The sequence below is a fragment of the Pecten maximus genome, chromosome 3, assembly GCF_902652985.1.
Source record: "Pecten maximus chromosome 3, xPecMax1.1, whole genome shotgun sequence".
In the NCBI taxonomy this organism is placed as follows: Eukaryota; Metazoa; Mollusca; class Bivalvia; order Pectinida; family Pectinidae; genus Pecten; species Pecten maximus.
In genome coordinates, this window is record NC_047017.1 from 36,812,079 (window position 1) to 36,827,633 (window position 15,555).

Consider the following 15,555-nt stretch of genomic DNA (forward strand, 5'->3'; position numbering starts at 1 on the left):
AATTAATTCCAATCTAAATTAAACACATATTGATAAAAACATGTATTTTCCTTTATAAACCATAGCAAAGTTGACCCCCTCCCCAGGGAAATCAGGGTAGATACCCCAGGTCATAAAAGTCACAACCTGGGTAAGCATTTGACCTTTCAGTCAACGAAGAGTATTTGATTCTAATATATGTTTCTAGAGGAGAGGATTTTTAAAATTTCACTCAACTTGTCCCTTTTCGACCCCAACCCATACGCCATGGAGTATATGGGCTATATACTTCTGGTTGACCTGTGCCTAGACAGGTTTCTGCAAACTTTCATTACAATTATTTCATGGGTTATTGAAGAGAAGTTAACAAACAGACAAATAACAGACAGACGACTCACAACCACAGAAGTACAAAAACGGGTCACATGTTACTTTTGAGGCCTATTCTTCCCTCACCAGATGCCAAACAAACCTTAGTTATCTAACAAATGATTGTCACTCCCAGGTTATGTTTCAGACCCAATTTGATTGAAATACAGGAGGAGTAGCGTTTTAAAGCTAACCTTTAGCCAAATTGGTGCTCCGTTTGCTGCCCTAAGGAGCAGAACCAACGACATGTATTAAAGAAATTATTGCCTTCAGCTTCAGAATACTCTTCCTTAAAAACAAAACTTGTATTTACTTGTATATATTTACTGTAATGTCCTTTGTCAGTACTACTGCAGCTATACAAATAGTATATCTTAGTACCGAGGAGTCATTATAAGTATTTGTTTCATGTTAAAACGAATTAGATAACCAATTAGAAAACCTTTGCTTCGTTTAACTGTTTTGGAAATATAGGCCTTTGATGATTGTGTGGAAAAAAAGCAATCGAGTAATCCATGTGTTTAGTACATAAAAGCTAATTTTTGTATTACCTTGCGGTTCATTATCAAAAGATCGGGTTTATCTGTTGATCATAACAGAAATATGGGGTGAAGGAGACAGTTAATTATGAAACTAATTGGAATTTGTACACCCCATGCTGTGGAGTAATTAGATAGAATTTTTGTAAAACCGTGATATTGTTCGAGTTTTGGAATGAGCTACAAAATAGTTTTGCTCAATGTGGGATTAATTTTGTTACCGTATCTATACATGCCAAAAACTCGGAATGGTTATTGAACTGGTTTGTTTCATGGCAATTTTCCAACCCATGTGAAGGAATCACTTCGATGTATTTCATGTAAAATGAGTCCCATGGTCGTAAACGGTCATTTCACGACAAAGACTTGCAGCAGGCAAAATGCTTTTTAGGAAAATCCAACTAAGAATCTGTTTTCCATGATCATGACGACAGTTTTGGTCAGTACTGGGTAACCTCACGGCCATCAAAAAGCATTTCCAACCCAATTTCAGGTGATTTTTTTCTCTATTTGAACCCTTCTATCTGTCCATCTCAATCAAAACATTTATTTTCCTACATAAACTATGATAAAGTATATCCCCTCCTGAGGAGAAACAGGAGAGACCACAGGTCATGAGAGTCACAACTTGGGTAAGCACTTTTATCTTTCAATCAACGAAGAGTATTTGGTTCTAGCAAATCGGTTTCTTGTGAATAGTTTGTTTTTTTTTTTTTTTTTTAATTTCAGTCAACTTGTCGCTTTTTTACCCCGACTCTTAGGCCCCTGGAGGATGTCGACCATATAGTTTTGGTTACCTTTTGACCAAGACCGGTTTCTGCAAACTTTAATTTAAATTGATTCAGGGGTTATTGAGAAGAAGTCAAAAATATCAAAATACGGACGTGTAACAGACAGACAACGCACACATAGCGACGAACAAAAACCGGTCACCTGTTACTTCTGAGACCCCATCTTTCCGTTACCAAAGGTCAAACAAACCGCATTTATTTAACAAATGATTGTCACTCCCAAATGATGTTTCAGACCAATTTGCTTTGTAATCCAGGAGGAGTAGCGTTCCCCTTTTGTGGCTCCGGTCCTTTGTCTCAAGGAGCAGAATCAACGACGTTTATTAATGAAATGATTGCCCTTACCATCAGGAACACCTCCTTAAAAACAAAACAAACTTGTATCTGTATATGTTATATCCTTACCTCTGAAGTACTACCGCAGCTATACAAATATTATATCTCTGTTATTATAAGTATAATGTTGAAACGTAGCCAATTAGAAACGTTTGCTTCATTTAACTGTTAGAAATAAAGGCCGTTGATCATTGTGTGGAAAAATAAATTGTTCTGTATTATGAGTAATCGATTTGTTTTGTACATAAAAGCGCATTTATATATTTGCTTGTGATTCATTATCAAAAGATCGGGTTTTTCTGTTGATTATAACAGGTATATGGGGTGAAGGAGACAATTATAAAACTAAACAAAACTGAATGTTCAGGAGTACACCTCATGCTGTGGAGTAATTAGATGGACTTTTTGTCAAATTTTGGAATGAGCTACAAAATAGTTTGGTTCAAGGTGGCACTATTTTTTGTTACTGTGTTCATACATGCCAACAATCGGAATGGTTATTAACTGGTACATTTCATGGCAATTTTCACACACTTATGTGTGAAAATCCTTTTTGATATTTATGTAAAAGGCCCACGGTCCGAATCGGTCATCTCACGAAAAAGCCTTAAAGCAGGCAGAATGGAGAATTTTTTATTCACCCGGTTTTTTTTTCCTCAGAAAAATCCCACTACGAATCCGTTTTTCATCATGACAGTTTTGGTCAGTTCTAGATAACATCTTGTCATCAAAGTCATCAAAAAAGACTTCCAACCCAATTTCAGCTAATTTTCCCTATTAAGACCCCTCCTATCTGTCCATAATTTGGTTTGGTTTGTTTTTGTTTGACGTCCTATTAACAGCGATGGTTATTTAAGGACGTGCCAGGTTTTGGAGGTGGTGGAAAGCCGGAGAACCCGCAGAAAAACCACCGGCCTACGGTCAGTACCTGGCAACTACCCCACGTAGGTTTCGAACTCGCAACCCATGGTGGAGGGCTAGTGATAAAGTGTCGTGACACCTTAACCACTCGGCCACCGCGGCCTCTGATCTGTCCATAGACGTAAGCCAATCTTTCCTAATTATAAACAAGGTGCCTACGAGACTTCTCGGTCACCTGTGTTGTGAGTTATGTATTTCTAACAAGAGAAGGAAACAGTTTAACACTGGTTTGTAATGTGATAAAGAGTAGTGTATTTAGGAAATGATCATTAAGCGAATATTAAAAGTGAAAGTGGTTAATATGATGGAAACTAATTCTGAGTCAATATAAGAACAATAGCATTTTTTTGTTTTAAATGGTCGCCTCGTTAGTTCGTCCGAGAGGGGCTTTTCATTATGCTCGGCATTTAGGTCTATTTTGCCGCATTTACTGAAGTTCACATAATAGATAAATCATGCTGGTGATTTTATATAAATTTGCAGTTTTTGGTAAAGCACATGAAGACCTTTCCATCTATGAGTTCTTCGTTCAACCATTCAGGATCTACAGGAAATGAATTGATGCTTTGAGTTGCTCTTGGGACACATGTATGCTATTCTGACTCGGAACAATTCCTGCAATATAAGCCTATATGGAGATATTTTCCTAATACGTCTAATGTATGCATAGGTTACAGGATCGGCAAAGTTGACCCCCTCCCAAGGGAAATCGGGGTAAATACCCCATGTCATTAAAGTCACAACCTGGGTAAGCATTTAACCTTTCAGTCAACGAAGAGTATTTGATTCTAATACATGTATATATGTTTCTGGAGGAGAGGATTTTAAAAAATTTCACTCAACTTGTCCCTTTTCGACCCCGACCTATAAGCCCTGGATATGTGGGCTATATAATTTTGGTTGACCTTTGACCAAGACAGGTTTCTACAAACTTTTATTACAATTGATTCATAGGTTATTGAAAAGAGGTCAAAATACAGACTAATAACAGACAGACGACTCACAACCACAGGCGTACAAAAACGGGTCACATGTTACTTCTGAGGCTCGTTCTTCCCTCACCAGTGGCCAAACAATGTATGCATACATGCCAGGCATTCGGAATTATTATTTCATTGGTATACGTCATGGCAATTTTTCAACCCTTGTCAACAAAACACTTCGATGTATTTTATGTATAAAAGAGTCCCATGGTCGTAAACGATCGTTTCACCTGAGTTGCAGTTTCATTTGAACAGCTTTGTATTTTCAACAAGAGAAGTTGAACACTGGTTTGCATTGTGTTGATAAAGAGTAGGGAATTCGGTAAATGATCATGAAACAAAGATTAAATGAGGTTAATATTATGAAAACTAATTCTGAATGTAAGAACAATAGCAATTTTTGCTTTATATGGCCACCTTGTTAGTTCGGTTTTTCGGGTTTCACGTTATACCTGGCATTTAGGGCTATCTTGCCGCATTCACAGAAGATCACATCAAAGATCACATCATAGATAAATCATGCTCAACAATATTTATCATATATAGACTATATTAAATCTATCCCGTTTCCAGAGAGGAACATGAAACCTAGGTGCGATGAAATTTGCAGTTTTAGTAAGGCTCATCTATTAGTTCCTCATTAAAGTTCTACAAGGGAAACTTTTTGAAGATCTCCTCCATTCGTCCCTTGATGTCAGTAAGGTGTGTTTTATACTAACCTTCACCCTGCTTTCCCATAATGAAAATTCTAAAATCATTCGATATATTTTATAAAAAGAAGCCCACGGTCCTTAATGATCATCTGACTACAAAGACTTACAGCAGTGTTTTATGTTCACACCATTTTCAGGAAAATCCCACTAAGATTATATTATCCATGATGATAATTTTGGCCAGGTCTAGGGAATTTCTTGTCGTTATAGTCATCAAAAAGCATTTGTAGCCCAGTTTGAGCTAAGTTCCCATTCTAGGCCCTTCTCTTCGGTCTCGAGGAGTCCAACTAGCGTTATTTATTTAAGGTTTGAATTTTGCTTTAGTCAATGAATTGATGCATGAGTTGTTTTTGAGGCACATGCATGATATTCTAACCCAGAAAAATTCCTGCAAAATAAGCCTATATTGAGGTTTTGCCGACATATGTCTAATGTACGGTTGAGTTACAGGATCGGGCGTAAGCGTGCGGCAATATGTTAATATGCGGAGATTTATGTGCAATCTGTACTACGTCATAAAAAAACAACACGACACAAACGCCAGTTTGCCAGCTAGCCCGCCGTGCGAAACTCCAAAAAAATGCTGGAATTACTATACAATATCCACCCTACGCTAAACCACCGGTCTTGCCAAAATGTGATGAGTACGTACATCCGCATAAAATTTACCAAAATTTCAAAAAAATAAATGCCGCACTAGAAAGGCGGCTAGAAAATGACCCGGGTACCCGCGAACAGTGTACACGTACCGCACGTGCTGCGTACGAGACAAATCCGATTGGATCAGAACACTCGGTAATGTCCGTAACGAACCGATAAGAAAAATTCCCACTATTCTCCGAACCGCGGGAAAATATTATCAATCTGGTGAAATTCATGGACAAATGAAACAGATTGATTTTGGTAGTTTCATTGAGTTCAGTTTGAGTAGAAATTGATTTTTTATTTAGAAATGAATTTTCTTTTTCACTATGTTTCAGACCAATTTTGGTTGAAATCTGCCATTAAATGAAACGTGCTCCATGCTGTGGAGTAATTATATACAAATGTAGACTTTTGGTAAAATTGTGATATTGTTAGAGTTTTGGAATGAGCTACAAAACAGTTCCGTTCAAGGTAGGATTATTATTTTGTTACTGTATGCATACATGCCAGGCATTCGGAATGATTATTTCATTGGTATACGTCATGGCAATTTTTCAACCCATGTCAAAAAATCACTTCCATGTATTTTATGTATAAAAGAGTCCCATAGTCGTAAACGATCGTTTCACCTGAGTTGCAGTTTCATTTGAACAGCTTTGTATTTTCAACAAGAGAAGTTGAACACTGGTTTGCATTGTGTTGATAAAGAGTATGTAATTCAGTAAATGATCATGAAACAAAGATTAAACGCGGTTAATATTATGGAAACTAATTCTGAATGTAAGAACAATAGCAATTCTTATTTAATATGGCCACCTTGTTAGTTCGGTTTTTCAGGTTTCGCGTTATACCTGGCATTTAGGGCTATTTTGCCGCATTCACAGAAGATCGCATCAAAGATCACATCATAGATAAATCATGATCAACAATATTTATCATATATAGACTATATTAAATCTATCCCGTTTCCAGAGAGGAACATGAAACCTAGGTGCGATGAAATTTGAGGTTTTAGTAAAGCTCATCTATGAGTTCTTCATTCTACCATTAAGGTTCTACGAGAAATTTTTTTTTGAAATTTCCGTCATTTTGATCACTTTTAATCCACACCATACGTCCCTTGAGGTCAGTCAGGTGTGTTGTGTATACGTACTTACCTTCAAACTGCTTTCCCATAATGAAAATTCTAAAATCACTCGATATATTTTGTAAAAAGAAGCCCACGGCTTGATTTCGGTAGTTTCATTGAATCCAGTTTGAGTAGAAATTGAGTATTTGTTCTTCCCCATTATGTCTCAGACCAATTTTGTTTGAAATATGTTAGGCCATTAAAGAGAAGTAGCGTTTTGAAAGGAAAAATATGCTGACGGCACAACGACCAAAGAATCCTGATGGCAATTTTTACTTTTTTGATCAAATGTCCTTAAAACTTAATATGAAAAATTAGAACGCGATACTAGGGGTCAATGATTCCTTCACTTGAAATTTCCAAATAGAAAGAATTGCAGAATTTGAGGAAGATTCCTTAACTAAATTCTGTAATGCTTTTTTTATGAAAGATTAAAAATAAACTAGGAAAGATGCAAATGAACTGAGTATCGTTAAATTACGTCATATCCTGTATTCACCAAAACATTTATCATTTGTACAAGATTTCTTAAATTAATTAACACAAATTTGATATGCAATTGAAAATATGGAATGTTGACTTTTTAAACTTATTCCTCAGTATTACCAAACACACAGAATGTTTAAAATATGTTTAAACTTTGGACGATAACACAGAGATGTACTAGGGTTTTATACTTCGAATCCTGCTACTGGATACTTAGTAATTATTACATTTCAATTAAATATGTAACGGATTATAACGATTTACTTTTTGACGAATTGAAATCGTGTAGTTACATTCTCTGAATGTCTTTATCTTCGGTATTGTGTGTGTGTATTTTTGTGACAAACATCTGCTAATAGTGAATAAACAATTACTTACTTCAACGGGAACAGCGTTCGCTAAACACCAAATTTGTACCTGTGGATGTAATATCCTGTCCTTGGCACTATAACCGCGGCTATACAATTAGCATATCTTACTACGGGGAACACAGACATTATAAGTATTTTCCAGTTAGAAGACTTTGTCTCGATTAACTTCAGAAGATATAGGCCGTTGTTTATTTGAGGAAAATAAACGTATTATGTTACCAATAGTTCAGTTATTACAAAAAAACGTGTTTGCATTTGGACAGGTTAACCATGAATTTATAACTTTTGTAGTTCATTAACAGTTTATAAAAGAAATGTTGGGAGAGGGAGACAATTATGCTAATAGTAAGAATTGATCAAATGATTTTTAAAAGCACACCCCATACTGAGAAGTAATTAGATTACGTAAAATCATGATATTATTAAGCTTGTTTAATGAGCTTTAAATAGTTTAAAGGTGATATTGTTTATGTTACTCTATACTTGCATGTCAGGGACACTATATGAATATTCAACTTGTATGTGTTATGGAAATGTTCCGATATATAAATCACTTAAAGAGGCTTACCCGCATTCTACATCAAAAGAAGCCGACGGGCCTAAACGGTAATATTACTACGAAGACCTTTGTCTAGTTTCAACTTAGGAAAATATATGCCGTTCATTATTGTGTCGGAAAATAAATCGTATTATAATTCGAGTAATCGATCTTATAGGTTCATAAAAGAAAGCATTTACGTATAGGAACCAGGAGCTGAAATGTCTTACATTATTTGTCTTAGTTCATTTAATAATACTTTGAGATCAACCTAATTTAATCCATTCAAACATAATGAATACATTTCTTTTATCGCTGATTCATAATTATCCTACCTAATCCACTAATCGCCATCATCCTTGGTGGTTCATCTCTCCGACAGGAACACGACACAGATCGGTATCAGACGAATGACAATACATTTGCGATATATTATTGAAGGGCGGTTCAAAATATATGTACATATATCAAAACAATAAATCAGATCTGTAGTTTTTAACGGGAATCACATGGATTCCGGGTTCTGTTGCTATAATATATAATGACATGCTGGTTTTATTGTGTATAGGACGGGTTGTGAAACGAGGCTCCAGAGGGACCTTGGCGCCTCATTGAGTGATCGTTTATGTCCTATCCAAGACTGATATTTTTCTTTACTTCTCCCTTCTTTTTCCTGTTCTGTTTACATACTTTTGTATATAATAAATAAGATTAGATTTGAAGTTTGTCTTGGCAGGAATCAGGGAAATTCCAGCTCATGTCATCACAATAGGTTATGCCAATACAATAGGTAATGAGATTGTCAAAAATTACAAATGCGAAGCAAGCATCTACTTAATTTTATTTTCATCAACCTTGTTGGCCTGTTTGGAAGCGTGTGGAGTCCAATCGTGTGTTTCTCGGGAAGGTAGTCTCCTAATTAACCCCTATCGCCTTTGATAAAAACAGCGAGTGTTATACCAATTCACCACTCAACGGGGTCCGTATTGGCTTTCTTGATTGAATAACTTAGGATTTTACGTCAACGCAACTGCCTATGTAATTTGAAGACAAATTTCATGTACGATAGGCCAACTGGTGAATTTTATTCATACAACATGACGGCCATCTGAACAAATTATAAATAAAACGGGTTAACTAGCCTTTAAAAAACAATTTGATGCAGAACGGCAAGCATAGAGCATCAAGTATCTATTGACTCTTTCGGAGACTATTGACATGCCTACATTAACAAACCGTCCCTTTGTTGGTCTACCTTAGTGACTTTGTCGGAGACTATCAACATACCCACAGGAACAAACCGTCCCTTTGTTGGTCTACTTTAGTGACTTTGTCGGAGACTTGACATACCCAAAGGGATAAACCGTCCCTTTGTTGGTCGACTTTAGTAACTTTGTCGGAGACTATCAACATACCCACAGGGACAAACCATCCCTTTGTTGGTCGACTTTAGTGACTTTGTCGGAGACTATCGACATACCCACAGGGACAAACCGCCCCTTTGTTAGTCGACTTTAGTGACTTTGTCGGAGGCTATCGACATACCCACATGGACAAACCGTCCCTTTGTTGGTCGACTTTAGTGACGTTATCGGAGAATATTGACATACCCACAGGGACAAACCGTCCCTTTGTTAGTCGACTTAAGTAACTTTGTCGGAGGCTATCGACATACCCACAGGAACATATCGTCCCTTTGTTGGTCGACTTTAGTGACTTTGTCGGAGACTTGACATACCCACAGGGATAAACCGTCCCTTTGTTGGTCGACTTTAGTAACTTTGTCGGAGACTATCAACATACCCACAGGGACAAACCATCCCTTTGTTGGTCGACTTAAGTGACTTTGTCGGAGACTATCAACATACCCACAGGGACAAACTGTCCCTTTGTTAGTCGACTTTAGTGACTTTGTCGGAGGCTATCGACATACCCACATGGACAAACCGTCCCTTTGTTGGTCGACTTTAGTGACGTTATCGGAGAATATTGACATACCCACAGGGACAAACCGTCCCTTTGTTAGTCGACTTAAGTAACTTTGTCGGAGGCTATCGACATACCCACAGGAACAAACCGTCCCTTTGTTGTTCGACGTTAGTGACTTTGTCGGAGACTATTGACATACCCACAGGAACAAACCACCCCTTTGTTGGTCGACTTGAGTGAATTTGTCCGAGACTATTGATATACCCGTGCGAACAAACCACCCCTTTGTTCTGCCAACCGAATTGTTTTTATTCCATACGAGGCCCATTACATTGAAGAGCTTTTCAGAACTCTATAACCTTCCAAAGTCCTTCAATTTCATCCATGTTTATTGACGACGTGTCTTTAAATAACAAAACCTTTATTTACCATCAGATATACCTTCTAGAATTAAAACTAGAATATTTTTGTAAGACCCCGCTGCCATTTGATAACCCGAAACATGCACAATCACAAGGTAGTGCACCTCAATTAGATTATGATATTGAAATGGTGTTTCCCTTAACTGATGTAATATGTTACTCAAAATCCCGAAAACGATGCCCCAGTGAGTGCACGGACTGACAGATAGCCATTGTTTCAACAGTACACTTAGGCATGACAGAGAAGCTCCTGCTTCAACAGTATATTCAAGACTGACAGTCGAACTCTTGGCTCGCAGCCAGTACAGGTAGGACTGACAAACTCCTCCTTCATCAGTAAAAGGAGGACTGACAGCCATATAGCAGTACACATAAGACTCACTGCCATATATCAGAATACGTAGGACTCATAGCCATATATCAGTACACGTAGGACTCACAGCCTTATATCAGTACAAGTAGATTCACAGCCATATATCAGTACACATATGACTCACAGCCATATATCAATACACGTAGGACTCACAGCCATATATCAATACACGTAGGACTCACAACCATATAGCAGTTAACATATAACTCACAGCCACAGTCATATATCAGTAAACATAGGACTGACAGTCATATATCAGTACACGTAAAGCTGACAGCCATATATCAGTACACGTATGACTCACAGCCACAGCCATATATCAGTACACGTAGGACTGACAGTCATATATCGATACACGTAAGGCTGACAGCCATATATCGGTACACGTAGGACTCACAGCCATATACCAGTACACGCAAGACTCACAGCTATAGATCAGTAAACGTATGACTCAGAGCCATATCTCAGTACACGTAGGATTCATAGTCATATATCAGTGTACGTAATACTGACAGCCATATATCAGCACACATAGGACTGACAGCCATATATCAGAATACATGGACTCATAGCCATATATCAGTACACGTAGGACTCACAGTCATATATCAGTACACGTAGCACTCACAGACATATATCAGAACACATAGGACTCATAGCCATATATCAGTACACATAGGACTCGCAGCCATATATCAGTACACGTAGGACTCACAGCCATATATCAATACACGTATGACGGACAGCCATATATCAGTACACGTAGGACTCGCAGCCATATATTAGTACACGTAGGACTCACAGCCATATATCAGTACACGTAGGACTCACAGCCATGTATCAGTACACGTAGGACTCACAGCCATATATCAGTACACATAGGACTCACAGCCATATATCAGTACACATAGGACTCACAGCCATATATCAGTATACGTAGGACTCGCAGCCATATATCAGTATACGTAGGACTCGCAGCCATATATCAGTACACGTAGGACTCACAGCCATATATCAGTAAACGTACGTCTCACAGCCATATATCAGTATACGTAGGACTCGCAGCCATATATCAGTATACGAAGGACTCGCAGCCATATATCAGTACACGTAGGACTCAGCCATATATCAGTACACGTAGGACTCAGCCATATATCAGTACATATAGGACTCACAGCCATATATCAGTACACGTACGTCTCACAGCCATATATCAGTACATGTAGGACTCGAAGCCATATATCAGTATAAGAAGGACTCACAGTCATATATTAGTGTAGGACTGACAGACAAACTCTTTCTTAAACAATCATTAGAGGACTGACACACAAACTCCAGGCTCAATCATGGGCACATATTAGTATATGTAAGTATGTAGCTGAAAAGTACATGTAGGACTGAAAGACAAATGCTTGGCTCAAGTCCAGGCATAGATACATTTAAGTACATATAAATCTGACAAACAACCCAACTCTTGCTCGACTGTACATACAGAACACTTAGAACTATTAAAGAAAACATTTTGGCTCAGCCATGGGCATATATTAGTATATTTAAGTCTGCCCAACAGAACACATAGGACTGACAGACAATTTCTTCAAGTCTATATACATAGGGCAATATAGAAAAACTCTTTCGTGAAGAGTACACGTAGGAATGACAAACTAAATCCTGTTTCAACAGCACACATAGGACTAGCAAGCCCTTGCTTCAATAGTACTCATATGACTGACAAACTCTTGCTTCAACAGAACATGTAGACTGACAACTTTTGCTGCAACAGTACACCAAGGACTGACAATCTCTTGCTTCAGCAGTTCCAGTACATGCCATGTAGGACCGACAGACAAAGTCTTGTTTCAACACTTCATAAAGACCTGACAAACACTTGCTTCAACAGTACACCTAGGATTGAGGGCTCTGGCTGACAGACAAACTCTTGATGCAGACATAAATATAGTACAGTATTGATAATGATATTTATTATATACAAATATAATACTGTAAATTAATAACATATCACAATACAATCAAACATAACAAATTATATATTTCGCACTCATTCCTTAATAGATATAGATGGCAGATAAAATTTGAAAAAATAAATTATAGTCTACCACACATTATAGTTATGTTACTTAATTTCATTTTACAACTTAAAATCATCATACATAATTTATTCATATAAAGGATAATCATACACAACAGTTATAAAGCATGATTGTCTATAAAGAAAATTAACACAAAGAAATTCATCTGGGGATGTGCTGTCATTTTGAAAATAATTCATTTATAAGTACATGTACACTTGATATTTTTTATATTGAGATAATATATTTTGATATAGTATGATATACTCTGTTTTTGGCATTTATCATTCCAAAACTACATTAGGGCTATTCCATTAAAATATTTACCACATCCTAGTTTTTGATTAGGGGTACCACTTTTAAAATTTCTTAGGATAATAGAAGTAAGAGGTAAGAAATCATGGACAGAAACAATTCATTCTGGAGTCCTGGGGTCAGGTAGATGTTTTAATGGAATAGCCCAATATCAATGTATATATGAAAAGGATTTTTAAATTCAAAATAATTTTTTTTCATTAAATAGAAACTTTAGATTATATTCATTTACATTGTAAGAATCACATTATATTTCTTGCTTTAATATCAAAACATAAAACCACAGAGTAACAAATATCACTACACACTCCAAAATAAAAGTCAGGAAAATGAGAATAACCCTGAAAACATTTGAATATTAGTGAAATAAATATGCCCCTTTCACTCGATTTTATGTAATACTAATACAGTTACCTAATTTAAACCTCAAAATCTAATATGTTGAAAAAATATAATCAATTTCAGTTTCAAACTTTAAATTCAGAATTAATAAGTCACAAACAGAGTTACTTTTTGTATGAGGTACTTCTATCATGCTGTTATTAGGTAAGCTGTGAGGCTCTAACCAGGTGTTCAGATAACCAGTAAAATTATATAACTGACCGAATGAATGATTGTGTGCTGTTCTCATTCCTGCATAATCACTTTTTAATCTTAAATAAAAGACAATGTGATTATATAATTACATACTTCACATCAAATCCCCATATGTCAGTCATCAAGTCACAACATGACATTTAATATTTATCAACACATAAAACCAGTTTTCTGACAAATACATACAAATATCACTTGTTAATACTGTTTAGAATGAGAACTCCAAACAAAGGATGTACTTTAACTGTTTTTTGGCTGTATCATTCCAGTATATCTGTCTCTAAATGACCGTATTAATGATACATACCTTTAATAGAGCATATAATATATTCTCATTTAATGTAATCCTAATTAATCAATATGTTACCTTCCTAAAAGTTGAGCATTTCTAATGTTAAAGATAAAACTGCCAAGATATGAAGACTTCAACCACAAGAACATTTCATACACTCCAATTTTACATAGTTGCCATTGACAACCAAGTTTGACTTTGAGTATTTCAAGGTTAGTGTGACACTTTTGTAGCTTGTCTGCCGCTACAGCACGGACACAACATCGGGACATGTTTATAAAGGACGTGGCATTGGCACGTGTCTGTAGAGAGGTCTCTATTCCTCTCAGTACATCGTTTGTCTTTAAGATAAGCAGCAACTGTCGAGGAACGCGGTTCAGAAGGTCCGATATTTGTATCAACAGAGCAGCAGCATAGGATTTTATCTCGTCCGTCTGTAAAAATAAAGCAGTAATTGGTTGACCCTAAAATCTGTTATATCTTTTGTGGATTAGATTAAATACTATGAACATTTTTCTCATCCTCATTGTTCAACTGAATGTTAGAGAGGCAGCAATAATTAACAAATCTGGAGTTTGGAAACATGATACATATGAATAACATTATTCTAACTTAAGAATGATGTTTCTTGACATTATCCTCCAAAAATAACTACTAATAGGTTGATTAATCTGTTACATAAAGAAATAACAATGGTGACTTTCACACCAGTATTGTTTCAAAACTAAGTCATCGAGAGCATCATTCATTTTTTATCATAAATAAAATTTTACTAACTATTACACTGTATATCTTTTAAATAAAAATTAATTGTCAATGTAAAAACATGCTGCATTTTAACTGCTTTTTTCTTTGCGAAATTCTGAGATGTTGAATTCACAGCATTAATACTTAAAGGAAAACTTACCTCATCCTGTGTTATTTTTGTGTTTCCCATTCCAGATGTTATGGAGCTCCAAGATCTAGCTGCTAACATACAAGCAAACAATCCATACAAATCTCCAACATTCAGTGCAATAGCATGTTCTTTGATCCCTTCTACATCAGCGTTGATCATGGCCATCCACATCTTACAGTAGTGAAGGCGAAAGTCGTCAGTCAGAGACTACAATAGATTATAGTGTTAAATTAATATTTACACAGTTTTAATGTCATACATTTCTTTACCCTAAATGAGAGAGCCAGATATAAAAATTTAAAAGAGAGATACTTTTCTACAAATGAAGCTTATACTAGGCAGTACACAAGTACAATAATTACCTGGCAGGAAACCTGCAACATTTTGGAAATTAACAACAAATCTATAGAAATGCAAGTACATATATATTAATTATTAAGATAAACATCTTTGATGTGATAACAACAGATCCCAGTACCTGGTAAAGACCATGGTCAAGCAGAATGATGTCCACTCCTGATTCAGTGTTCCTCACAAGGACGTTACCTGGATGTGGGTCACAGTGGACGTAACCCTGTACAAATATCATCTCACTGTACAGTTTTCCCAGTTTCCGTGACACCTGTCATAAAATGTTATTCATAAATCTACAGTAAAGCTTTAACAGTTTCTGTGACACCTGACTTAAAATTTTAATTATAAATCTACTGTACAGCTTTCCCAGAAAACTTTAAAATCTTCTTTAAAATTTTATTTTAATGAGTAATAAAGGTGAATGCAGGAGTAAGTACATAATGATGGACTACAATCACTGTTGCTTATAGAGTAATATAGATGTT

At 36.3% G+C, this 15,555-nt stretch overlaps 1 protein-coding gene across 1 annotated transcript in view; it reads right to left on the reverse strand.

The window, feature by feature from the left end:
- Nucleotides 1-11,790: 11,790 nt before the first annotated feature.
- Nucleotides 11,791-15,555, reverse strand: part of LOC117324052 (aarF domain-containing protein kinase 1-like) — a gene marked incomplete in the record, with an annotated part of 8,064 nt that continues 4,299 nt past the window's right edge. Inside the window, 3 exon segments of the mRNA XM_033879665.1 lie at nucleotides 11,791-14,252; nucleotides 14,726-14,923; nucleotides 15,195-15,338. Of these exon segments, the coding sequence (XP_033735556.1) occupies nucleotides 13,890-14,252; nucleotides 14,726-14,923; nucleotides 15,195-15,338 (705 nt within the window).